The sequence below is a fragment of the Seriola dumerili genome, unplaced genomic scaffold (genome assembly GCF_002260705.1).
Source record: "Seriola dumerili isolate Sdu_G_001 unplaced genomic scaffold, Sdu_1.0 BDQW01000138.1, whole genome shotgun sequence".
Classification (NCBI taxonomy): Eukaryota; Metazoa; Chordata; class Actinopteri; order Carangiformes; family Carangidae; genus Seriola; species Seriola dumerili.
In genome coordinates this window covers 5,060,403-5,088,296 of record NW_019174393.1, presented here as the reverse complement: position 1 = coordinate 5,088,296, position 27,894 = coordinate 5,060,403, and the positions used below count along the sequence as shown (strand labels likewise).

At 42.9% G+C, this 27,894-nt stretch overlaps 1 protein-coding gene across 2 annotated transcripts in view; it reads right to left on the bottom strand.

Annotated features, from left to right (window-relative positions):
* Positions 1–27,894, bottom strand: part of LOC111224703 (fatty acyl-CoA reductase 1-like) — a 52,289-nt gene that overhangs the window by 9,791 nt on the left and 14,604 nt on the right. The window contains exons 2-4 of one of the 2 annotated variants that reach the window (XM_022749300.1): positions 21,271–21,558; positions 6,705–6,880; positions 864–1,043 (exon numbers count right to left, since the gene is read on the bottom strand). In XM_022749300.1, coding sequence (XP_022605021.1) covers positions 864–1,043; positions 6,705–6,880; positions 21,271–21,558 — 644 coding nt within the window. The remainder of the gene's footprint in view (positions 1–863; positions 1,044–6,704; positions 6,881–21,270; positions 21,559–27,894) is intronic. The other variant, XM_022749302.1, reaches the window with a different exon arrangement.

The window sequence follows — 27,894 nt, the reverse complement described above, 5'->3', positions numbered from 1 at the left end:
TGTTTATCCCGAGCGCTTCCTAAATAGCAGTTTCAGTCTATTATCTTCTAGTGCACCAGAAAGTACCAGATACAAAATAATCATTTTAATGAATGTAATGTAAAAGATAAATAATAAATAAGCCATGAAAGAAGTATTTGACCGTTAACGCAGATATTTCCTCTGCCTTACATTTGCTCTGTCCGACAGCGATGAAAAGCTGCTTTCAGGTGTTTGTACAGTGATAAAAACTTTATAGACACACCACCTCTCCATAAACCTCCACTTCATTCTTAATTTAACAAACCAAACCTGGATTCAATACATCACACATACACGTCCCACGTGTACAACCGATATTTTATTTTCCGGAGAGTAGTTTCTGATCTCTTGCCATTCATTTCATGTCACATCATTCATTCTACTCCGTTTCTTCTGTGTGAATCACTGAACAAATCGAAGATGTGGGCAGTGATTTGGAACCGGGGCTGGATATGAAACTTGAAACGTGTCGGTAGCATCAAGAACTAAAAGTGTCAAGGATAAAAAGTTGTAACTGAAAAGCAGGTGAGATTCTCCTCTTTGGTCTTTTTAAATATATTTTATCATGACGGATCCTTTTAGGAAACATTGCTCATGTTTTTACAACATTAAACACTAACAGATGAAAATATATATTTTATTTCCCAAACTCTGTTTTAGTATCAGTTGTGAAAAAGCAGATACAACTTGGCTTTTCAGGTGTGTCATATTAACTTTTTAAGCACATTATCAGCCTTCAGAGACACTTTGCTCGACACGGTGTGAATCTAGCTGAACTGGAGAACGAGTTCGTGTCCTCGAGGCACAAAAAAAAATAAAAACCCAGCCCTTCATCCACTCACTCAAGAGACTCGATGAGCTTCTTGGGCTCGACGGGCGGCGGGTAGATGACCTCATCGATGTGCTTGCGGTTGCAGTTTGCATAGGCGGTGGAGATGTGAATGAAGGCCTCGAGGTGGTGCATCTGCTGGGCCAGGCTGAGGAGCTGCTGCGTGGCGATTACATTCAGCTGCAGGGCGTGTCTGCCGGAGAGAGAGCAGGGAGACACACAGTTAAACAGTGTGTGTGGGTGGGGGGAGGAAAGGGTGTGTTTGCGCGCTTCAGATTAATTGTGTGGGTAGGGAAAAAAGGCTTTGAGGGTGTGTGTGTGTGTGTGTGTGTGTGTGTGTGTGTGTGTGTGTGTGTGTGTGTGTGTGTGTGTGCACGCATTTGTCAGACTGCTAATATCCCAGTTTGAACATTTGCATGCAAGAACGTTTGTGTTTGCTGACGACTGAGTGTTTCATTCAAATCACAATTTGCAGACTAGTAGGAATTTGCACAACATGATTATAAGCCGGAGCAGAGCGACAGGAAGGGACGGAAACACACAGAGGAGAGAGAGAGAGGACGAGACAGAACGCAGGAGAGAGAGAGACAGAGAGAGAGAGAGAGAGAGAGTAAACATCTGTTCTTCTCGTAAATGTTTTAGTCGCATCATTATTTCTACTGTTTTCAGCTGATACTACCACTCATCCAGCGACGGGCACTTCAGCAAACACTCAGAGCTGCAGAGTTAACCGTTCTGAAATCACAGCTTCAGCTCATTCCTCTGCACTCTCTCATTTACATCCTGGAAGATGATTCCTTTCCTCTTCCTGAAGTTTTTCTTTTTGGCGGATTTCTTTCATCTTCTATTGTTCAGATTATAAAACTGTCGACGCCATATTTGTGATTCTGACCTATACAAGCCACTGACGTGATGATTCTGCCGGATTTCCATTAGCAAATCAATCCGAGCGTTTCTAATTTCTCCATAAATTACATCAATAAATGACAAGACCGCATGACACCATGTGATGAAATGTGCATAATCACAGGGGCCAGGAAAGAAAACAAATCCTGCAGGTGTGTGAGAGACAATTGAGTAACACAGGGAGACAGAGAAAAAAGGAACAATAGAAACAAAATGGGACAGAATTAGAGCTGAAACTATGATTACTCATCAACAAACTTAATTCTGACTAATAGATTAAAAGTCGTGTTTATAAAATGCCTGAAAATGGAGAAAAATTCCACAGTCTCTTGGTGACATTTTCAAATTTCTCCAAAACCAAAAGACATTTTATTTACGATGATATAAAACAGCAAAAAGCAGCAAATCCTTTGTCTTTATGAAGCAGGAACCAGAGGATGTTTGATTGATAAATGACAAATAATTCGTCCAAAACTTTTCTTATTTGCATGACAAATAATAAAGTAGAATATTGCTCAAGTATGTTGTACAATGTTTTCCATGTATGTGTGATGATTTACTATATATCACTGAACGACCACCACACAACACACAACAGTCACTACCGCAGCCAGAGAAATATCTCTGATGATCTCAATGATTAATCAGTTCAGTTATTGATTAATAAAGATAATCCAAATTGCAGTGTCACAGCAGACAAGTCACATGATTCATAAAACAAAAACATGAGGAGACACAACGAAAACAAGAACACAACTACAACCTCAAGTAAAAAACGAGATTGATGAGTATTGGGAATAACTACAGTAAAAAAAAAAAAAACTGACAGGAAGCAGGTTTATACCGACTCGTCCCGAGAAAAAATTCTGACGACAAAGGCGACGTTTATCATCGAAAGATCTTTTCCTGAAAGGAATGAGGAGAAAAAAAAAAAAAAAAAAAGGCAACCTGAGAAAGAAAACTGATTGTTCAGCCCTAAATGCTTCAACACCTCCTGTGGGTCTCACACACACACACACACACACACACACACTGAACCTGGACCTGTATCAACTCTGCAGCAGGAGCAGAGCAGCACACTGCCCACTCTGCCCGAGGCGACAGCAAGAAAAACCGAGGGTCAGTTTAACCAGACACTGCGAGACATACTGCCTCTGTGTGTAGGCGGTGCTCGTGAGGTTGTGTGTGTGTGTCTGTGTGTGTGTGTGTGTGTGTGTGTGAGACAGAAAAAGAGGCAGAGGGAGCGGGAGATGGACGGTGTGTGTCGGTGGTGCTGTGGGTGATGGCTCCGCTGGCATGAATCAGATGTTGTCAGGTGGTGCCAGCTTGTTAGCGGCGGTGAGGAACAAGCAGTTGTGTCGATAGGAGGAGGGGGTGGTGGTAGTGGTGAAGGTGGTTATTAGAGGATACGCTCTGTGTGTGGGCGTGTCATCTTCCCGCCACCTTCTGGGACCATATGCTGGGTGTCACACCAGAAGGACAGTCGGGAAAAGATGGACGCACCGCTGTGGCCCTTCCTGCAGCTGACTCATCACCCATCTGTTTGTGCCGTTACGACGATTCAGATGTAACAAGCGAAGAACTGCACGGCTCTGATCTGAAGGTTCCTTAAATCACACTTTCATTATAACTCATTAAATTGATTACTACAACAAAGTCAGACATCAGATGGTGTTGGCATTTTATAACCTCACATCTAAACCAGTAGTTCTAAATCTGGCGTCTCTAAATAGATCCGAGGGTCACAACATTTTCTACCGTAAAACATCTTTATTTTTCCACACACTTATCTTTGCTATTGTTTGTAAAATACCGATAGTTTTACCTTTTAATGTCTAGAAAACTTTATCCAGAATAACAATATTAGAAGATAAAATCGCTCTTTGACCCGTGTGACAAGTTCACTTTACTTCCTTTTAAAAAAGGCTCACAAGCCAAAAGAAGTCAGCGACGGCTGATCTCAACATCTTTATCTGGAGGAAAAAAAAAAGTGGATGTGGTCACACCCGCGATGCTTTTAATCAGAGCTGAAGCGATTAGTTGATTAATCCGCAGCTATTCTGATAATTCATTTTTAGTATTTATTTCAGTATTCCCACATTGCAATGATTTGCTGCTTTCCTGTGTCTCATGTGATAGTAAAACTGAATATTTCTGGGTTTTAGACTCTAGATTGGACGAAAAAAAAAAAAAGCGCTTTCACTTTTCAAAAAGATTAATAGAAAACATAATTAATATCCCTCAATGCATTTAACACATACACCACCACAGCAGGTACAGTAGGTGGTAGAGGGATGTTTAAAATGAAAGGTTTGGGTAATAATTTCATGTAGAGCTGAAACAATTAGTTAAACAAAACGATTCATCACTTGGTGACATTTTACAGACAAAACAGCAAAACAATTAACTGACAAATTATGGGTTAGATTAATCAAAGTTAGTCCAGGTCTAATTTGACCTGACCTATGGGTTTCTTTAAAACCGGTCTGAGCGTCTGACTGTTCGTGTTTCCTGCCCCGATGGACTGAGATTTGAGGGATTACTTCACTGAGTGAAATGTAAATATTAAAGTTAGAAACGAGAGCCAAACCTATCAAAATAATATCCATGTTTGAATAAACAGGAATGATCCTTTAAGTGTGAATAAAGACCTGCGGAGGATAAAGCAGCCGAGGTTGTCAGCATGAACAGTCTCCAACCTTAAACAGAGACGCCCGAGTCGTGTGATTTATGCCTCCGCTCTGCTTACAAGGCTGCGGCCGCTGCACCAGAGTAATGGCTCCCAGAGATGACAAGAGAGGGGAGGGAAGCACGAGAAAAGAGTGAACAGAGGCGTGAAAGCTCCATGGAGAAGGGTGGAGAGAAAGAAAAAGAGGAGGAGGTGAAGGTCGCTCAGAGGGAAAGATGGAAGGAAGAGAGAGAGAAAGAGAGAGAGAGAGAGAGAGAGAGAGAGAGAGAGAGAGATTATCCAAACTGAACTATCACTCAAATCTAATAAATGTCCCGCCTCCAAAAAGACCTCAACATATTTTTCAACAAATACATATATATAACATGCTCTATCAGATAAAATCCAACATGCATGCTGCACTCTACATTTTCTGCTCCACAGTTTCTCCACTTGCTGGTCGACAAACTCCACGTCCACTTTCCTTTGTTTATTAGATGCAAATGATCAAAACAGCTTCCTTTTATTGTCTATTGTCACATTCCTGAAGGGGCAGTGACACACACATGCGCACGCGCACGCACACACACACACACACGAACGCACGCACGCACACACAATTGGGGCTTTGATAAAAACTGCTTGTGATGAAGCAGTAGCACTCTTCCTCTTTTACTCATATTGGAAATAATTCGATTTATCTTAAGAATTTATTCAAAAATGATCTTTTTACAGCTGTTTTTAATGTTTGAATGAATCCCCTCCGCTGCCTTGAACTTTCTGTGTCTTTTGAGGTTTTTTTTTTAACAATTCTTCTGAAGTGTCTGAGTATCTCTATAAATAAAATATCTTTATACAGGCCTGATGCGTGGTCCTCGCTTGGACTTCAGTGCTTCTGAAGTAATGAATTCACCTGGTTCACCAACCTAGGAGTCTGATGAGCCCCCAACAAAACCCTGCTCATTTTATTTATTTGTTCAATTGTTAAAAAATATTTTATTTAGCTCCGACCATTATGATCTAAATGTTGTTTTAAGGGACATGTGTTCCACTGAGACTTCTTTGTCTCAGTGGAACACATGTCTGTGTGTTTGTATATAGTTTTAAACACAGTGTAAACAGATAGTTTTCCTACTCTCCATCAGCTCAGTGTCAGCGCGGCGCTCTGACATACAGACCTCAGACCAGCGCTCACAACCGCGGCTCGGCTAATTGAAAAAGTGAAGCTGCGATTTGCCTCATCGAAATCTCCTGCTGTAGCTTCATTATCCTACAGCAGGTGAAGCTGAGGTGGCACGACAAGCTGATGACAGAGGATCAAAGCAGACCTGGGATCAGCAGATGGCCACTGTCACAGTAATGGACCATTATTTATGAGTTCCTCTGCGCCGTTAATGAAACGAGAAAGGAACATGCTGCTGTTGAGGATGGTTTTTTGTGCCCTTCAGGGTCGATAGAGAAAGGGATGCATGCACAGTGTGCTTAGTCTGTGATGTCACTATGAGGACGTAAACAGACACAGTGAAGCTTTGAGCTAAATGCAAAAAGCTAGAATAGCAACATGCTCACTGTGACCGTGTCAAAATGCCAATATATAGCAGGAGTATCCTTTACTGTGTACAATCTTAGTTTATCATAGGTTAATTAGCACCGAACACTAAGTACATCTGAGGCTGATGGGAATTATTATTTTGCAGGTTTTTGATCATAAACTAAAGTATTAAGACTCAAATGTTAAGACAACATTTCATGGAAATCTGTCAAAGCAAGTGTCGACCTGATGGTGGAGCTGCAGGTAAAGTCATCAGAGCTCATCCTCTGGGAACCATGAGGAGATATTCATGGTTAAAACTCCCCATTTGTCTCATTATTACCTTCTAATTTCAATATCTGTGCCTCACTGAATACAGACAGATCCATCTATTGTTGTACTGCAGGTGACTCTGTGTTTTTACAAAAACAGCTGACTTCTCCACATCCTCATCCTGCTGTTCTGCTTCCTCTTTGCTTGAGATCAATAAAACAGTGCAACGTTTCCTCTGGAGTGACGTCTCACAACAGGAAGCTCCTGCAAGGAGGAACATTTACCCAACAATAATGTGAAGTTGTCCATGTCTTTGGTGAAATCTCTGGCTCAGTGAAATCCACAAAAAAATAAAATAAAATAAGAAGCTGGTTTTCGAATGTTTTTTAGAAGAGCTAAAGCGTGCAGGCAGAGTATGCTTTGTGTTAATGTATGAGAGGATGGTAAAGAGAAGGTGAGCGTGTTGTGATCCTCACTTGAGCGGCTCGTCGAAGCGGATGGTGGCGGCGCAGTGGAAGACGATGTTGATGCAGCCGGTGAGCTTCTCCACATCCTCCGGGCTGATGGCCAGGCCCGGCTGCATCAGCTCGCTGCTGATGGGGATGATTTTCTGGTGGAAGTCGGGGTTGTCCTCCCTCACGCGGTCGAAAAGCTGCAGACAGGAAAAAAAAAAAAACATAAAATAAAACAGCTGCATTCAAGAACAACAAGAGAATAAATAAAGTGGCACAACTTAAATGCCACTTATAATCATGCCCATCTAGCAAAAAGCTAAACTCTGAAATAGCAGGACAAGGAATGCAAATGATGTCAAGTCGGCAAAGATAACAAACGTGATACTTTGAATAATCCTCCATGTGTCACGTGAAGTTTTGATATCACCACCAGATGTTTATGGTGCGTGCTGCAGGTCCCGTTTCATTTTTTGAAAACAATCGCGCTAAACACGGACATCACGAGAAAGCAGTGTAACGGCTCTGCTACTGTGTCTTACCAGAGACGCTTCACGGTAATGAGACTGTGTGACCTTCCCCTCCTGGGGACCTTTCCTCCCTTCATGTTGGGATTTTCTTAATTTTCTGAATTTTTAATTCATCTTTTNGAATGCAAATGATGTCAAGTCGGCAAAGATAACAAACGTGATACTTTGAATAATCCTCCATGTGTCACGTGAAGTTTTGATATCACCACCAGATGTTTATGGTGCGTGCTGCAGGTCCCGTTTCATTTTTTGAAAACAATCGCGCTAAACACGGACATCACGAGAAAGCAGTGTAACGGCTCTGCTACTGTGTCTTACCAGAGACGCTTCACGGTAATGAGACTGTGTGACCTTCCCCTCCTGGGACTCTTTGATAAAACCTGGTGGTACAGCTCAAATATTTTCCTCCCTTCATGTTGGGATTTTCTTAACTTTCTGAATTTTTAATTCATCTTTTTTTTTTACATTTTTTTTTTTTTTATTGTTGGTCAGAAAAAATTTAAAAAAAAATTTCACTCCAGATTTACTGCTGAAGTGAAATCAATCGACTGATGATGAAGATAATCACTTGTTGCAGCACTAACACAGCACTAGCAGCTTGGGGCCGGTATGAGGATAAAATCATCTCCTACAGTTTACATATTACGGTATTCATATATGTTCAGCCTGAAAATGTCCTAATATAAAAACAGCGAACAATCACTGTGTAAACAGTACAGCAAAATCTCAAATTCATATAGATGCACAATATGACTAACACACATATTAGTAGCCACTGAAAACCCCCGTGTGGAAGCTCTGTAGGTGTCCTCTGGTCTCTTGGCAAAGACGAGGGAAACACACTTCCAATCGCAGTCTAAGGTTGCCTCGGCCTCATAGCAAAGACAATAAGTCAATAAACGACCCGACTTCTGGCTAATTAGCCACCGTATTATTTACTCCACTGAAAGGAAATAGGACTGTGTCAATATTTGCACTTTTATATGAAGGCTACTTTGGCCAGGTATGCTGTAGGTGTGACATGCGGGTTGGGTTGCACCATGTAGTCCATCAGTGTTGCGGCTGCGGACTACTAGGGCCATGAATGAGGCTGAGGGCGGTTCCTGATAAATGACTCTCTCTCTCTCTCACACACACACACACACACACACACACACACACACACACACACACACACACACACACACACACACACACACACACACACACGTCATTGAATAATCCCAGAGAGCTGCTCTCCTCATTGAAGAATGCACTGCCTGCTGTATACAGTGTGTACATAACAAACATGTACTGTAATACAAGACTGAATATTTGTCCTTCTGTTCAGTGGAATCTGAAGGGAAAAGCACAACATCTATGTGCCAGGGTTTGGCAGCGAACAGTGATTCCAATTAGTCGTTCATCTCCACATTTTCAGAAAACAGTAAAAAAATGAAATCACATTTTTACTGAGCTCAAGGCGACATCTTCAAACTACTCATTTTGTACAATCGACAGGTCAGAACCAACAAGATATTCAATTTGTAGTATCATACATTTTTTTTAAAAAAGCAGCAAATGTTTCTGTGGCATTTTTCTTGATAAAAGAAATGTTTGAGCACCAGCAGTTTATTCTTCAGAAGCTAAACTGCTTTTTACAACTGCCTAAGTGATGACAAGTGTGTGACATACTGTGCACTCATGCACTACATATTCAATTCACAAATGTAATACGTGTAACCCAACACAAAGCCCTGCCTGTGTGATATTATTATTCCACCTGTTTACACTGCTGTTTGCTCACCGAGGACTGCACACATTCCAACATGGAGGGGGATTAAGTGAACCCTCGTCTAGATTTACCAGCTCATGTCTCGCTCAGCCCTCGCCCGCCTGACACTGCGGTGCACCCTGCCGAGCGGCTGCATCACAGTCCCTGCACGACTTTACATGAACCCACTGTGTTGCATGGTGACGCCGACCAAAGCAGGGGGGGGGGGCGGGGGCAGTCAGATGTCATATTGCGTCACGCGTTTCTCTGTGCGGTTCCAATCGGGAGTCGCAAAAGAGCTGGTGCTGCTTTTCCTCCGGCGTGGCTGACATTTCTGGCAGTGTGGCAGCCGTGCACAAAGACATTTTACACATAGATGGTAAGAGATGGCACGAGAGGAAGAGAAAGAGGGTGAGTGAGAGGGGAAGTGAGGGGATTGGCATCAAAGTGCGCGCTCACTCTGTTATGAAATTGCTGCTGTGTGTGTATGAGCTGTCCTAGTAAAGCAGAGCACTCCTACTGAAGAGGACAGACGTTGAATTAAACAGCTTCAAACAGCTGTTTATATTCATGTTCTTTATCCCCATCAGTCCCTCTGCTTTGTTATGCTGTTCCTCTCTCCTCCAATACACCACGCTGCCCATTTTAGGCACAAGTCCTGATGTACAGTATGTAAAGTCATAACCCAGAACCATTCCCTGACTAGGGGGGTGGGGGTGGGTGTGTTCAATATTTCCTGCATGATAGCGTAGCACTGCTGTTATTACGTAATGCAAAAATAATAGCGTATCCCCTCCCTGTGCTCGAGGCAAACAGCTGGCAGTAACGGAGACCTACAGTGTGCACAGAGCTGCAGTAGAAGAGGAGATTCTGTGTCCAGCTTTCTCACAAAAATCTTTCCAAAAATACCAAATCTTGATGTGTTTTATTGCACAAACTGTTCCCTCTTCACTGTGTGATTCACAGAGCTGCTGATGATGTCATGTGATGACCTCAGTTCAACTTCCTCTTGAGGGTGTGGAGCTTGGCAACGAAAACAAACCACCCCAGATTTTGGCAGTGGCCCATAAGCTGTGAAATCTTGTGGGTGGTGTGTTGAGGAAGTTTATCCTAAGAGCAAATGTGAACTCTTCTTATACACCTTGTGGTGTGGTGTCACATACAGTACCTGCCAGGGACTCGCCAGGTCAAAGTGCAGTGTGACACTGTCAGTCAAAAAGAAGAGCCGAGGCCTTTTGGGGATAAACCCGGTCGATGAACACCTCTTAAAACTCCCCAAAACGTGAACAAACTGTCGCTGCTGCTTATCACTTTACTACTGTGATTGTCATTCATGAGGTTTGAAGGTGTCGTTGAGACAAAAAACCACTTCTGCAATTCAACAATAGAAACAGCAGAGAACGAACTCCTCACGACTGAAACGAGAAGAGTTGGTCTGACTGAGGTGGAACTCTTAACCGCGATACGCTGTGCTCTTTTACAAGCTTTAGGGAAAGTTTTCTCAGCTCTCATAAGGTTACTGTAGTGTTTGAAACATGCGACTGTCACAATAAACTGGGTGATGATTTAATACGTGTCAGTACCAATAGCTGCTGCACAGTGCAAATGTGCACAAATGCAGGTTCATCTTGTCAGTGTGACAAAACCTGCATCAAAATGATCCTTTAACAGTTTCCTATGGTGTTTTGTAGCTGTTGTGGTAGCGCCGTTTCCACAGGATTTCATAAACCTCACCACATTCACAGCGAGAACAAAATAAGGGGCGTTAAGATGCATTTTCTCAATAGCAGCAATTTTTAGATGTGGTCCACGTGCAAAATGTTGCAGATTGATTTTTTTTTTTTTTTTTTTAACCAATCATGTCAATATTGTATGTAAACAGCAATCAATGCTGTTACGTAGACCAGCTTGAAACACATCTATCCAATTCATATTCATTGTCATTTTACTTAACTCTTGTCTTGTTACCTGCTAACTATTTATAAGTACAAATATTTAAAAGTCAAGAAATATCTGTAAAAGTTAAGTGCAATATTGTGCAAGGTAATTTTACAAACTGAGGTTGTGGAGGGTTGTGTAAAGTGTCAAGACTTTAGAGTCATGAGACACAAATACTGAGTCACTAATAGCCAGAATCTTCAGCCCTTTTGCCTGTAAACTTTTGCTCTGCGGTGAGTGCAGTTCCAAGCAAAGAGGAGTTTCTCATTTCCTTCCCAGCTGCTCACTTCACTCTGATCTGCTCTGCAACAGTCGGTTGTGTGAAACTGCTTTTGAAATACCTCTCATTTACTACACGCAGGCCTCTCACTTACTGCACACTTGAGAGATAAAATTTGAACTTTCCAGTGTACACTCTCCCTCCACTACTACCACCTTGCATAAATATAGTAGCATGACTGTTAACCAGCGAATATAATCAGCTCTCTTCAGCCAAAGTTAAACTAGAGAAAGACCCACAAAGCAGAAAGTGCATCAGGGTCAGAGGGGTTGAATGAGGCTGTAGAATGTGGGCTTCAGAGGGCTCTTTGTTGTGGACACAGGCAGAGAATGGCATTGTGGGATTGTGGGGTTGTTTTTGTAAAAAGGCCCTTTGGATGATAAGTGGTCTTGTGCCAGCCTTCCATCGCTCGCATTTACCACTGCACCCTTCTCCGGCCCACAGGCATCAATGAGCAAACTGCCTTGTACAGGAAGACAATAGTCCACCAGTTTGCATTTCCTCAATGCTCTTGTTAGCGGAGAACATCACCACAGCCTTTCCTGCTGTGTAACCACAAGTGTTTTGGTCGTACATCTTGTATTTAGTAACAAAGCCATGTCCTAGAACAAACAACGATCAAGGTCATCGATAAAGTCAGTTCTCCTCGGCGACTTCGCCTTGGTTAACTTGGCCTCTACATGTGGTCACCATTTGTCCTCTCTCTGCACTGGGCACTGCCATCTTTAAGACCCCAAGAGCAATAAATCTTCCATCAAGAGTGCTTGAAGCATCCGCTCTGTGGACTTTCACAGAAACCCAACACTAATGGCACTTTCCTTTCAGCCCAGCAACCCGAGATGCCATTTAAACAGCCTCTCTTCTCACTGACTGCCCTCTAACTGGGCTCCGCTCTATTCACAGCCCCTTTCTACAGACCTTTCCCCTGGACCTAAGCGATTGACGGCAAGAGAAAGAACAAGTAAAAAAAAAAAAAAAAAAAAAAAGTGGAAGAGGCACAAAAGCTGTGAGAAACCGGTGAGGAAAGCAACTGGAAAGTGTTCTTTTTTTTGCACTGTGTAAAAAATTTATGAAACCAAAATGTCAACTCTGCCTGGTCTTTAGGAGGAGGTCCTCATATATGTCAGGTCACAATAGGACACAGCTAACGATGGCCATGCTGTTCACACTTTCAGGAGGTGTAGCATGACATGTTTGACTGCTGTAGACTCTAGACTCATAAGGGGTCAGTATAGTTCAAACAAAGTGCTTGTTGAATCACTGAAGGGTGTCTGAAACCCACATCCGACACCTTTCCAAGGATGATTCCGAAACAGACAATTTGAAAACCTGAATCCTGTTCACTTCATGTAGCCACAAGGTGTGTGGATGCAGATAGCGTTTCTCTCCCAAGCTGCATTAATTTAATCTCTACCCCCTATGATGGCAGTCTTAGAGGGGGTTGAATGTGGTATTTCAGACGCTGTTGGGCCAAATAGTCTCACAAACCATTTCATTTCAAGCATATCCGAGCACGTCGTTGGGAGTGAAGAGGTTCTGCATCTTGACGAACAAACAAAAACCTTCATACACGCACAGAAACTTGCAAAGTACTTGCGTTTTGAGAAACTCAACCCGTCATCTTCCATGATCTTGAGTATCTCAAAAGGTAGTTTCTTGTTCACGTTGGCTGAGTAAGCCGGACATCACCAATCGGAAGCGAACAGGCCGGAAAATTTACTGTAGCTAGGGAAGGTTTGCCAAAGTGTGTCAGACAGAAGCAATTAACAGTTGCACTCTCAGCGCTGACCTCCATTTCCTCACATGCACTGTTTAAATTAGTCGAATAATAGGATGTGAGCCGGTTTTCTGACAAAAGAGGGAGAAAAAAAAAAAATCTGTTTTTCCAAAAGAATATTACAATGACCAAAACTCCTCCGGCTCTGTCAACTATGAGCGTTAGCGCAAGTCTATACATGGTGGAGGATGCAGATAACTTATTTTTCCAGATACCAGGCAGCTTCTCTTTCCTGTCCGTCAAAAAGACAAGGCCCCATACTAAAGGATAAAATGCTAAGCCTAGGGAGGAGTCAGAAATGCGAGGAGTCTCATGGGAAGCTGTGTAGAACGACAGACATGACTAAACCCCGGGGCTCTTAGCATATTAAGGAGAAAAAGGGTTCATCTCCACTTGTCTTCACCCTGTCTTCAATCCATCCATGTCCTAGCCTCCCTCCGAGCCTCGCAGAAAAAAAACAAAAAACAGATTCGACCAGCCTGTGACACTACGCATTTCAACACTGCTCGCGAGCAAAAAACCCTCACAGACGGAGCTAGAAACTACCCACCAAACTGTTTTAAAAACACTGATTTAATACTAATTCGTTTTAAAATGATGAATCTTGCAGATCTTGCTGGATGCCAAGAAAACTCTAGAGGAAAAAAGGTAAATTAAAGCACAAAATTTGAACAAGGGATGAAGTGTTCTGCTTCATTTTAAGGTAAAAACTGTCAATAGTGTTGCTTAGGGGAGTGATCGAGGATTGAGGGGAAAGGATCATCAGAGCAAACTAATGAAATAGGAGGGTCTTCTTACGTCTGGCTCTGGGCTATCACTGTACACAACTCAATTGAAAAAAATCGATATGAGCAGACTAATAAGGTTTACAGTGTCGGAAAATGTAGTTTCTGGGCTCGGCGTTCGGTATGTCGGTGGCATCGCATTCCAGCCTTTCAGACAGTAACGTCTCACCGAGCCAGGGAGACTTTTATAATCCTCCAAGAATATGATGAGTAATATATGAGTTTAAGATGTGTGCTGCAGGACCTTTGTGTTCTCATTAAATACCGCAAGGAATAAGCTGAGACTGAAAGGTGAAATCAATGTGCTTCTTTGAGCGTGATGCTGAGGCAGCCAGCCAAATCTTAGTCCTACACTTGCAATAACTAATTTTTTTTGGCCACTTGAGGGCTGCAGAAACAAGCTGTAAACACAACATTGTTATCACCATTTAAATTGACATGGCAAATATCAATTATAATATATTTAAACATTTAACTTGGTCTTTGGTTGACCTGATGCCATTGTTCTATTTTTATTCTTAATTTTCTCTCTTTCAAATCAAGTCTAATGTTTAGAGTTGAGTCCAAGTGAAGTCGCAAGTTCTCATTTTTGACACCAAAGACTGACTCAAATCTTTGCTGCTGGTTGTGTTCGCTCATTTGAGGACTGCGAAGATGATCGACCGGCCCTTAAGTGTTAACATTTCTTGTGTAAAGTGCAAATCAGGCCCTTTGAAATGAGCTGTGCAGGGGCGAGGATAACGCAAGAGTCCAAGGTTACATTGCAACCACGCAGAAACACGGTACTGTAGCGAGCACATCTTGCTGTCCACCCACCTGCCAGTGTATGAACCCTTTCCATCTTCCACAATATTGATTGTTGTTCTGACAAGGAAAAAAAAACATGTCTCACAGGCAAGACTGAAGACAGAGGATCATGTTCATCAAGATTACGACCCACTGCAGCTCTGATATGGAGAGCAGCTTCTCATCTGTCCTGCCACCCGATCCCAAAGCCTCTCCCACACCTTCTGCCCCCCCCCCCCCCCCCCCCCCCTTTTCGGGGCAAAAAGCAAGTTTTCATTCATCTTGACCCGACCAATAACACCCACAAACACTATCAACTAAAGGCGAAATGTGGTTCTAGATTTTCTTGTCCTAGCATGATTAAGATCCATTTGTTGAGTTTCTTTGCATTTCTCTGGCCATTTATACAGTATTGACCATCTTTTGAGGATAATCAATACCAAAATGCTTAAAAAAAAAAAAAAAAAAAAAAAGTTGCCCTGGCCTTTAAGTTTGGTCTTTCTTTGACATTTCCATTTGGTGTTCCCCAGGGCTCCGTCACGGGCCCAGTGGTGTTCCCCTCCTATAAAAACTAGCTCAACATATAATGAAGTGGGGCATATTTAAGGCACATTCAGGGTAATATGAACATTCACAGCAATGTGTGAACACTATTAGCAGAAGTTGTATAGATAAACACGTGTCCTCACCATGACGGAAGGAATTTAATATCATTCTATAGGGTCAGGTCACTGTGGCCACAGTAATGTGGTAAAAACCATTATATCACATCTCGGGGCCATCTGTCATCGATAGCTGTGGAAATACAGAGAGAGGGAGAGAGAGACACCTGGCAGAGGCACTGGACGGGCCAAAACAGTCCCAAGAACTCACAGCGCCTGTCTGCACTGCCTTAATGACTTCACCAGTGACGTTTTAATGTGCTAATTTGTTTCATAAACTGGAGTCAATTTGCAGCCTAATTATACGCAAAAGCATTGGTTCCCTCTCTCTGGGGCTCTCTGGGGAGGAGTTCTAGGGCTAGTGGTTGCCTCCCAGTCTGCTTGCCTGCTGTATCGCATGACAACCAACCACAAATGAGCAGCAAATGATTCGCAGTGTGCCAGGCTGGCAGCCACAACCTCTTCCCCCTTTTGAGTTGCTGTCTCAGAGCAGTACTCAATGCAGCAAATGCCAAGTCACCCTGCTCACTCTCATCCCTAAAAGTTGCAGTTTTAACAGAGCTTGACGCGCCTTAGACACGCTGCCGTGCACAATGCCACACATTAACCAGGATTTAGACTTAAATCAGGGATGCGCCACGGGATGGCAGGGAAGCAGGTTAAGAACAGTCTGTACTTGCTTCAGGATTGAGAGGTAGATGCTTCAGATGCATCTGCGCTGACGGATGGCATTAACAATGCAGGCAGCAATTTCACCAACTCCACAAGTGGAAACAAAGAGCTGCCTGTTAGAGCAAGCAGGAATCGATAAATCTTGAGAGATCACCTGGCTCTGGATGCAAACAAGAGGAAATCAATACAACGATGGTTATGTTGGATCAGAGTGTGATAATGGGCAAAGGGCTGAAAACCACAGAGCAGAGGGCTGCACCTCAACACAGAGCACACATCACAATGTGGAACAAAACAAAAATCCTCTGTGAACCCAAAAATCTATATGGTCTATAACATAGCCCTGAGATTGCTTGTTTAGCTACCGTCAGCAGCAGAAAGACTCGGAGAGAGTCAATTAGAAGGTGAGTGAGTGCAACTGTGCTTGTACATGCAGAAACTTCCTTGTCCCGTATGTTACTTTGCATCCATGTGTCTCTAAAATGAACGACCATCAATAATTCAGCAGTCACATTAGCTTCCTAGAAACACACAATCTCTCGCAGTGAGAAGGAAAACATTGCTCAACATTTCCATCAAGATACAAACGCCATTTGTTTCTATACGAGTGATACTTTAACTTTAGTGTAGTTATACTGGTACATGTCACTAACATCTGCCTAATGAAGCTCACATGTTTTGGATCATCTTTATGAACACATTCACAAAACACAAGTTTTTAACTCCATGAACATAGAAGATACAAGTGTGGCTTATTTCTTTAACATCAGCGGTGACGCAACTGTGACATTGCTTCAGCTCAGTTCTGGTATTCAAGGCATGAAGCTCTTTACAATCTCAATGATCTCAATGACGTAGGTCAGTCTGATGTTTAAAGAAGTAATCACCAGCCATCTCTCTGTTCTAGAGTCAGCTGCAGGCATGTTGACATCATGCCAACATCAGGAAATCTAAGGGGAAAGAAGAACATCACAAACTAGCCAACCTAGTTTACAAAAACTGCAACTCCGGTTTGGAAATGAAGTTACTGAGAACCAAAGGGGTAGAAATTGTCTTCAGAATCATAAGTTTGATTTATTATCTCAGATGCTTATCATCACATTAACATTAACATTTTCTTGACCCTTCAGAATGCATACACAAACTGAAGACTGCACTCTTTCAAAATGAGGATTAATGAAACCACGGGGATGCAGAGGATCGAATTGAAAAGCGGAGCCGACTCTTATTTGCCAAATCAACAGCACAACATCTGCTCAATAAACGACTCGTTCAGCATCTCGCCTGCTCTGCTCCACTTCAGCCCATTAGACGACATGTTTGAACAAATATGGTGAGCAAACACTTGGCCAAATTCACCGACTGGCAACCAGTGACAGGATGTTAGTAAAGTAAAACAGGCAGACTTTGTTTAATCAGGGAATGTCGTGAGGAGACGACGCTCTGTGGAAAGTATTTGCTGAGAGTTTTTGATTCAGACTCAAAGGACTTTTTGGTTTGAAGTGGTGAAATCTGAGCTTAAGTACCCAGGTATCAATAATGTTTCACTATGAATCCATTGTTTAGCCTATAAAATGTATTTTGCACACCCTCTAAAGCAGTGGTCCACGGTAATACAGAGTAAACCTCCAATCCAGGATTCTGCTTCGGAGGTAAAATTCCCGCCTCCTACCCAAAGGATTCCACCTCCCACCTCTCTCCAGCCGACATCTGAACCCAGCCCTTGCAGCTGCAGAGCTGGTCCTCCAGTACGAAGGTGCTGCACAGCCCGAGAGATGAAACATAAGACTGTTACAGGGATATCAGCGGCCCACTAGTGGGCGAGAAAAGCATGCCACAGAGCAGGAGAGGAGCCCTGTGTACCCAGAGTCCTACTTGCATCAAGTGCCTGACATGCCATTCAGTTCCTGGCACCACAGCCAGAGCTGCAGGCGTCTAAACATTTCCACTGTCCGTCTGTCTGTCTCGGCACAGACAGACCCACATTGCTTGAATGTCAAAGTCAGTGCAGTGGAGATGCACACAGACAATGAGATTCCTATCGGCTTGTCCTTTTCCTGCTCGGGGCAGCTGCCCTGATTGCATCCTTTGGAAAAAAAAAAAAAAAAAAAAAAACACCATGGGATACATCTCCTGGTTGTTACCTAGCAACAGGTGGTAAGAAAGATACTGGCCTGGCTTGAAGGATGAGACGAGAGGCTACTCGAGAGACAAAACCACTGTTCTCCTTCATGAATTATCCCGATTCTGAATAGAATAATACTGACCCGAGGACTCGCATGAATACCAATTGGTTCTTGAGGCCGTGGTCGTGGAAATTTAATGACATCACTTCTGAATGGGGACCGTGCATGAGTGAGTCTGTACTTGGCAGAGCATCAAGCAGTGTCCTGATAGCGAACACTATTAGAGTGATGCCAAATCCAATGGAAAATTGTTGAAGGGAGGGAAACACTGCAAACACTAGCAGAAGATAAATTACACGTCGATATCAGTGAATATGAAGTTAAATACTTTACTGATGTGTAACACAAGGTCTGAAATCTTCAGGTTGAGTGATATTGTTTTATCTACATGACACTGTGGTGCGACACAGAGCAGCTGAGATAACCTCTTATCCCGTTTTATCTTTGTGAGGATTTCCAATAACGGCTGTTCTTCAAACAAGGCTCAGCTAATCCTCATCAACATGTTGTTATTGGGCTAAAATTATCCCGTTTAGAGCTGCAATGATTAGCCAATTAAATAGATTAGTCGTAAATAAATACATTTCAAACTTTCCCCAGTTTCAGCTGCTCATTCGTGAGGATTTGCTGCTTTTCTTTATCTCATTTGATCCAGCTAACTGTGAAAAAGCCTGTACTTTTGGTTTGGGTTTACAGATTTGTGGCATTACATTAAGCAAAACTCACCTTTACATGTCCAAATAAATAACATGGGTCTGTTGCTGACATGTTGGCAAATACAGACACAGGCAAAGACGAAATATATATATATATATAAATAAATTAATCAGTTCCTCTCTCTGTCGCCCACTCACCCCATTTCTGCAGTGCAGCAATTACTGGGTGTTGTTAACTGACACTTCTACACTTGTGCTGTTTGTCAGAGTGAATTAATTACATGGCGAGAGAGGTTTTCTGTGAATTCTGGATGATCGAGGCATTTAGCATTCAGCCAGATGGAGGGGGAAATAAAGGAAAAGGCAAAAATAAAATAAATAAATAAAAAATGAAGGGGCAAATTCTCAAACTGCTGCTGCACTGCGATCACAGCAGTGAGCAGAATAATGAATTCAGCAAGTTCAATGAGAGCAGTAAAAATAGATGCTATAAAGAGGGAGACGGAAAAAAAAAATTGAGAGGGGAATACAGAGAAAGTGTGATTTTCTTAGGTGCACTGACAGTTTGAGGCCAACAACACCCAAACAGAGCAGCAGCACGAGCACGCAGCAGCTGTTTCTGAGCACATCAATACACACCCTGTGTCAATCCTCCGGTCCTCATTCAGTCCAGCACAGTTTGGAGGTTTTTTGTCGAGTCATGCTTTGCTGCTCGGCCCGATACCGCTGACACCACATATTTGGAGCTCATCCTCCATCCCACCCACCCTTTACCTCTCTCTCCTCTTCCTCCCTCTGCTTCTGTCTCCTCCACCCCCTTCCCTCTCTACCTTTCTTTGATCCCTGTCCTCTCCTCACCTCCTGTGTCCCAGAACCTTCCCATCTTCATTATCCGTCCTCCTCCTCCTCCTCACCTCCTCCTCCTGGCTCAGTTAACCTTTTACTATTCTCCATTTCTTTCTGACTCCATGTCTCTGTTATGAAGTTCAAAGATGAACTATTGGACTCCTCTGGGGTCATTAAGTTCGGGTCACCATGGCAACAGCAGCTGCTGCTGTAATTCGCAAGCAAATTTCTATCGCTCTGTAAACACACTTACAACCGCAGTGCCTTCTGAACAATCCCTGGTTTTAAAAAGGTGATTTGACTCAACAGCCCATTAGTCACAACATCCAAATATACTGAGTGTCACCGGGTGCGACGCGCTGCTGTAATCGCTTTCTCAACAAATGACTCTCAATGCCGCGTTTCACATTATTACAAATCCACCGTCAAAGCCCAGTTTGTTGAGGACAAGATAGTTTCAGCTAAAACAATCTGTAACTTCTGACACATTCGAACAGCGAGACTGATGACAGAGCCCAGTATCAGCCGGGCTCAGTCACATCTCATTCTCACCTCTCCTCCACATTCGGTCACCCGGCTTCCCATTTATAGTGTTTTGAGACAAGACGAGGTTGATAAAACTTTGTTCCTTTCCACACTGTTATTCTGTGACACAAAAAAAACAGTCAGATGCTTTGACAATATGAAATTCAATTCTGAGTTTCTTCAACTGATGGGACGCCCTCCGTGTCCAATTTGTGGACTTGTTTAACCTTCATGTTGTTGGTATAAACTGGGAAAAATACTCTCAAATCAACCAGTGTGTATCAGGGATGCTCTGCGGATCAGGATCGGTTCTGATTCTGACTTCTTCTAGAGGATCGGGTATTGGCCAGGTGAGACTGACTCATATTAAATACAGTTTCTTCTGTACAGATTATAAAATTCTATCAATTAATATTTCCACTTTACATTCATGATGTTCATTAGCACCACAGCAATCCCTGGCTTCATGTTACTTGATTTGAAATGATCCCAGAGAGTTCCACATGGAGAGGCATGAGAGCACAGGTATTAGATCTATAAATCAGTATCGGCAGATTCACTCAGTTCAACTATTGGGATTTGGGAAAAAGTTCAACACTTTTAACACCCACTCCCTGGAGTCATATTGATGAGGGTAAAAATTATATATAGAGCTGTAGCTAACATTTATTTTTTATGACTGATTCATTTCTGGGTTCGATTATTTAACATCCCCTTCAAAGTTTCATCGAGCCCGTACTGACATCTTCAAACTGCTTAGTCTGACCAGTCAAATTACAAAACACATTCAGTTTATAATACCATAAATTAATTTCAACTAATATGAGTAATAACTGATTGAATTATTATTGTAACTAATGAGCTACTGAACACATAAACTTCCCCTAGGGGATAAATGATCGATCTGTTGTTTTTGCTTGAAAAGTGATTTAACACCGTTAATCAGTGACCAAATTTATTGCGGATTAGTGGATCAACTGTTGTTTCAGCTGTTTATTACAGCAAACTGTAGCTTAGGATTATTTTTACAACAGGGCATGCCTTTTGAAAAAACACAAATAATACAACTGCATCTTAAAATTCCTCTTCATACATTATTACAAGTTTTCTGTGAAACTTATACACAGTCCTGGTCACCAGGGGTTGGCACACAGAAAGTCAAACATTATGCACAAGGACACGTTTAGCTCTTACCTTGCACTTCATCATGTCGCTGACCCTCTGCTGCATGGACTGCCCGGCTTTGGGTCTGACCAGGATGTACAGGGCTTTAACCTCGGGGCATGACCTCAGCAGCTTCTCCACCAGCACTTTCCCCATGAAGCCGGTGGCTCCCGTGATCAGGACGCTCTTGCCAGCATAGTACTCGGCTATGGACGCCATGCTGCTGCCCGCTGTGCCACTGCAGATGTCTGACGGTCTGGTCGTTCCGTCTGTTGCGTGCTCTCTCAAGCCGTCGAGGTCCTGGCCTTCAGACAGCTCCTGCAGAGGGAGGGGGGAGGACGTGAACATGAGGACTGGCAGCCACAAACTTTAAATACTGTATCAGGAAGAGCCTGAAGCTCTGGTGTGTTTACATGGTGAGCTTAAGTAACACAGTGGTGCAGGGGGAAGCCAAATGGGTTACAGGAAGAAGAGAAATGTTTTAAATGAATGTACAGCCTTTAATTACTAAACACACACACACACACACACACACACACACACACACACACACACACACAGCAAGTCATTTAAAATGTGGATCAGCTGTGTTATCTCACTGTTCTGACCTTCACTGTGCCAGACAAAACATGCAACTAGTATGCAAATGATATGAATATTCATACAGAGATATAGAGAGGGCAATGTTCAGGGGCAGTCTGACATCACCCTGTGTGTGTGTGTGTGTGTGTGTGTGTGTGTGTGTGTGTGTGTGTGTGTGTGTGTGTGTGTGTGTGTGTGTGGATGAGCACACAAGCGATAGCTGCACTGCAAAGGACATTTAACACCGCACACACCTAAGGCAGTAACTACTGGTTATTTTCGTTATCAATGAGCCTTAATTACTTCTAATTCTAACACTGAAAATAGTGAGAAATACAAAAGGCCGTTTCTGAAAGCCCAAGGTAACATTTTAAATTTCATTATCATTCATAATAATATAGAAACAGAGAAAAACATCCTCATATCTGAAAGAGTAGAAACAGTTTTGCTTGTTTGACTTTTCTTCCCTCCGATAATCTCAGCACAATAAAAGCCATTTAAACGAACAGAGTTCGTCATGACAACTGCCACTAATTAATGTTAATAGTGTCAGTAACTTGATGTCAGGCCTGAGTTAAACTTGGCCGTTGTTCGTCAGTGTGCTCTTTGCACTTGTCACAGATGGTTTGTGAGGGAAGAAGCTCCACTCTGTAACACCACTGTGCGACCAACAAATGAACCGAGTGTTTCTTTAGTTTGTACAAACAGAGAGAGACGTTTTCTTTCCCATTATATCACTGTCAGGAGGGGGTGGGGGAGCGGGGGGGGGGGCATTCATCCAACTGACCTTTCTTTCATATCATATCAGTAATTTAAGCTCATAGACGATATTTTCGAACCATGACCTTCAGTATTTGTTCAGTATCAACATCGTGAAGACATCCATGTCATAATTACATAATCATTAAATAAATACAGACGGAAATAATTAAAAACCTTGTGTGCTTTCTGTATTCAAATGAATGGAATAATTTTGCTTGTTAAAGTCTCCTCATATCCCTTTGAGGAAAAAAACACCTTCACATCCTAGAGGAAACACTACATGTACGCACACACGCACACACACGCACACACACACACACAAACCCCTTTGGGACACCGTGACCTCATGCCTCAACTATCTCCGCCTTCCTCAATCAGACAACTCAAACCACAGTAGCACAGGATGTACAACCAAAAAAAGAAAGAAAGAAAGAAAGAAAAAAAAAAAATCACCATGACAACACTCCATCTTCTATCTGCTCCCAAAGTTACACCGAAAACACTTTAACCTTGTTGTGGAGACGTTGCATGACATCAGCAGCCTATGCTTCAGTCTGTGTGTGTGTGTGTGTGTGTGTGTGTGTGTGTGTGTGTGTGGTGTGTTGGCGTCGAGAGGGGCGGGGAGCAGGGGGGGGGTCTCTCTCTCTCTCAGAGCGAGGCCTGTCGTGTTGACTCAGGGTTATCCTTGCACGGTGAGATTTACGCGGCGACAGAACTAAACCAACATTAGCTGGGAGCCACAACATTTGCACAACAATCTCTACCCATTGAAATGCAAGGCGAGATGAGGAATGGCTCAACAACACCTGCCTTTACCCTGCAAGGACACACATCCACCCGAGATAAGGTGACCCAGACTTGCCCTTCATGTCATTCCTTCAATGAATTTTGACGTGTTTCTGGATGTCCAGCCGCCCTCGTTCTATTGCGACTTAATTGGATCAATTGCTGCTCTAATGGCAGCGGTGTAATGGACTGTGTCTGCTTGTTTGGGCCAAGCCGATACGATAAATCAGGAGCTGTGTCTGCTGCTCTAGCGGTGGCAGGCGGCCAGGTCCTACATGGTCCTGATTACAGCAGAGACACCGGATAGAGGCTGATGTGGCCACTGACCGTCAGAGGGCTCGGCCACTGGTTTATTAGCTGAGGTACCGATCCCGACGCCAGCGTTCATGAACTGTTCACCGACTGTCGGGCGGCAACAGCGGAAGCAGCAGTTGGCTCTTCGACGGGCGTATTTAATTTTCCTGTCCACTGACGGAGACTGCACAGCTTGACAGGTCTAAATTTGGGGCATCTGTGGTCAGTCATCTCAATTACACAACACGTGGTCTCCACTTACGCCTTGTGGTACCTGGCCATGCAGATAGCTGTGAGAGATCTGCGATGGTGAGGACATTTTCTTTTAATATCTCTCTCGCTCACAGACCTCACGACTTTCTTCAGATTAAATATGCCTCCTGACAACTAAGGCTGCAGCTAACGATTTCTTTAATTATTGATTAATCTGATTTATGGTATTGAATTGTATTTGGTCTGTAAAACATCAGAAAATGGTAAAAATAAACATCCCAGTTTCCTAGAATCCAATGTGATGTCTTTAAATGCCTCGTTTTATCTGACCAACAGTTTAAAACCCAAAGATATTCATATACTTCAGATCTGAGAGACTCAATCTATCAAAAGGTTTGATATTTTTGATTGACACACGACTCGTAGATCAAACTGATCATGAAAACAGCTGTAAAAAGTTGCAGCTCTGATGACAACCGTGCGAGTGTGTGTTGTGTGGCTCATCCAGCGTCATGGGAACAGCATTTATGAAATGACACGGATGTTGATTTTCCATTCTTTTAAAACCAACACTGTCGATTGAAATGTGTTCACCTCCATTGTGCTGTTCTGTGGTGGCATATCTCAACACAATCAAAACTTGATGGAATAAACTCAGCGTCATCTAGACTCACAAGTCTGGTTAATTCAGAAATGTACGATCACTGGTTTCGTCAATGTTTCTATTGTGTTTGTGAGATTTGTTTAAGACCACTTCAGTCTCAGTGTTTACTGTGCAGCAGGGTAGGTTGGATGAGGAGGGGCCTGTCAAATCCCACGGAGACAACAATACTACAGCAGGCTTTTCTGAGCACTTGATGAAATGAGCGGGTGCATGGGATGTTTATCAAAGGCTGGACTTTTGGAGGCAGAACAACCTCATGTAAATGTATGGTATTTAAATAAAAGGACCGAAAAATCTTAAAAAAGAAAGAATAAAAAAAGTTGCAGGTGAACGCGCAGCACTAGCTAATGACATTACACTTCACTTTTTTAACATTTGTGCTTCTACAAGCTTCTGTGCGACAGAACCATGTTTTGTACATTTGGGATGATGACAAAGAGCAAACTTGTGAGAGGTTTTTTAAGAGCAATGTTGGCATTTTTTACACCAGCAACACGTCTTATCTTTTACCTTTTGGCTTTAGACATTCAATAAAATTGTGGGTTTTTATTGCAGACTTGAGTTTTATGACTGTCAAACATTGACTATTTAAGACCTCGTCCTTATTCTCTTCAGACTATAACCGACAGTAATCTAAGCCGCCGTGTGACTTCAGCTGTGGTTTCTCTGTGACTCAGCGAGACTGGCTGCAGCTATGCGTTTCTGCTCAAAGCATAGTGTTGGCCATGTGGGCTAAAAGCTCACAACCACTCTCCCAACAACGCACACAAATGATGGATGACGGCTTCATGTCTCATCGTGGCGTCATCCTCTTCTCCTAACCAATCACAGGAGCAGGGAGAGCGGTCGGGGCATGTCTAGTCCCGTCTAACATTTGCCAACCAGCCTGTGAAAAAAAAAAAAGTAGGACTAATGGGACGCCTACTTGTAAAAACTGTGCACTTGGCAACAATAGCACAGCATTTAGCCAGGGCTGACGCTTGATCAGCACTTTTTTAGTGGAGCTGTGATTTGTACACAAGATTTTTCTTTTCCCCGTGTTTCTTTCATCCTCTCTCCTGGGCCGCTGATTCCCAGCATGTCTGCCCAAAGACACAAGACAGAAACCAAATCCTCCTGAACCAAACGTGGCCCAGATAACAAACAACCTTGTATTTACTAGCTTTCTTTCCATTCTGCCGTCCGTGCATGCAATATTGAATTATGTTCCCTTGACACACACGAGACAGAAGGGTGTGTACGTTTGATTTATTCTTCCGAGGCATTGAAAGCAAAGCCCCCTGAGCTTTACATTTACACCAGTTCTGACAGATTATTTTAATCCTTTTTTCCCCTGGACCTATCATTTACAGACAAGGTAATAATCTGCAGATGTACTTCTCTGTGTGCACAGACACAAAAAAAAGAAAAAAGAAAAAGAAAAAAGAAGGTCAAAGTCAAGGTCGTCTGCTGAGGCCCCTGACATTCCAGCTCCGTGCTTCACAGAGATTCCCTGTGGACACGAGGACGAGGGCAGAGGGGCTGAGAGTCACTACGGATTAACGCCTGACAATAGAAATGTTCCTGCAGCTGGAAAAGTGTTGGAGCGGGCGCACACATCCCAGATTCACCACACTCAAACACACACACACACACACACACACACACACACACACACACAACTGCATTCTTCTAAGGTTAGATAACTCCACCTCTCGCCTCTCCCTGTGGCTGTCACTGAGGCCGGTGGTGTCCAGCCTCCGTCTCCTACAGGCCAACATGTAAACAGGAGCTACACTGTGATAATACCACGATTATTGGGGCTGGGAACTGTTGATACTGCTGCCTGATGATCCCTGAATTTTGGTACAGATACCAAACTATATAAAGAATTAGGGCTGCAACTGACTCATGTCACTGTTGGTTATTTTTGCAATTTATTATTAGATCTATAGAAAGTCAGAGTGTCCAGTCCAGTGTCTACAAAAAAGACTAGGTTAGAATCATTGATTTTTTTTTGTTGGTATTTTCCTTTAAATAAACGACTTAAACAATGAACTGAATTTAAAAATTGCTGCAGATTAACTTTTGAGTGAAATTTGATTTCCTTTTTTTTTTTTGTTTTGTTTATTTAACTCAACCTGCCAGACTTCTCAAACACAGCAGTGTCTCACATCTTAATGCAAGCAGCTGCAAAATCTCCACAGAACCAGTCACAGTCATTACAGGCCAAGGATTAGGTTTTATATTTATTATATTATTCATTGACATTTTACACATCAGTTAGAGCACCTTGGCCTTGGGACGCCACAAGGAGTTTTGAAATGTGTAAATACGGAGATTTTTCAGACCTCTCTTACATTCCGATAAGGAAACTTGTCGACATACACGTCCCGTGACAAGGCGTGATTTCCTACGTGAGGGTCACAAGCGAAAAAAGGGCTGGTAACCGCAGAGTGAGACCGTGGCCAAAACATTTCAGACATCAGGAAGAGGCATTGCATGGCCTTGGGTTGAGAGTAAACACCATTCAGGCCAACAGCAGACACACAGCACAGGGTCTTGACATGCATGAACGCACTCTTTACAGTTCTGCTTCCTGAGGCTGCCTGTGTGTTTTATTCTCTTCATGTTATAAATGACTTCAGCTACAAAGTTTCAACTTTCAACACTATTTTCTTTTTCGAATAAAAAACTTGAAATTAAAAAAAAATAAAAAATCTCTCAATTTGCACTCGTCAATCACACAGATCCTCAAGGACGAGCAGAATAAAGCTGAGATGAATTCTGTCAGCATTAACCTTGTTGTCTTCTCCCTGATGAATAAGGCAGCATCCTTTTTAGGAGTCTGTAGTAAGACATGAGAGGAAAAGTCAAAGAAGAGGGCAGCAAGGACAAACACTAAAACCTTAAGGGACCAGCTTCTCAGATTATGCCATCTTGACGAAGAACCGCGTCACGTCCAAAGTCACTCTGGGTCATTTCAAAAATAAAGCAGGGAGATGCTCGAGGCGTAAGAATCACTGTTGTCTGCAGCTAATGTTTCCTTTTCTTCACTGACTCAAGGTTTCTCTGTGTTTTTCCTCAAAGTCTCTCTTCTCCACAGGAGGTCCACGCTGTTTGTCGGAGGCGGGTCGTTTTAAGCCGCAGCTCTGCAGTCCTTCTGCTGCCTGCGGCCTTTCCTCACACAACCCCTCCATTAGTGGGTCAGCTGAGTGCTGCTGGAGACACAGGCAAAAAAAAAAAAAAAAAAAAAAAGAGCTCTACAGCTGCACGCTGGCTAAAGCCATTAGAAATGGACAAAAGCTGACAGAGGCGGGGAGGGGGGTCACTGTGGGAAAAATAGAAAGAGTAAAAATGCTGCAAAATGCAGC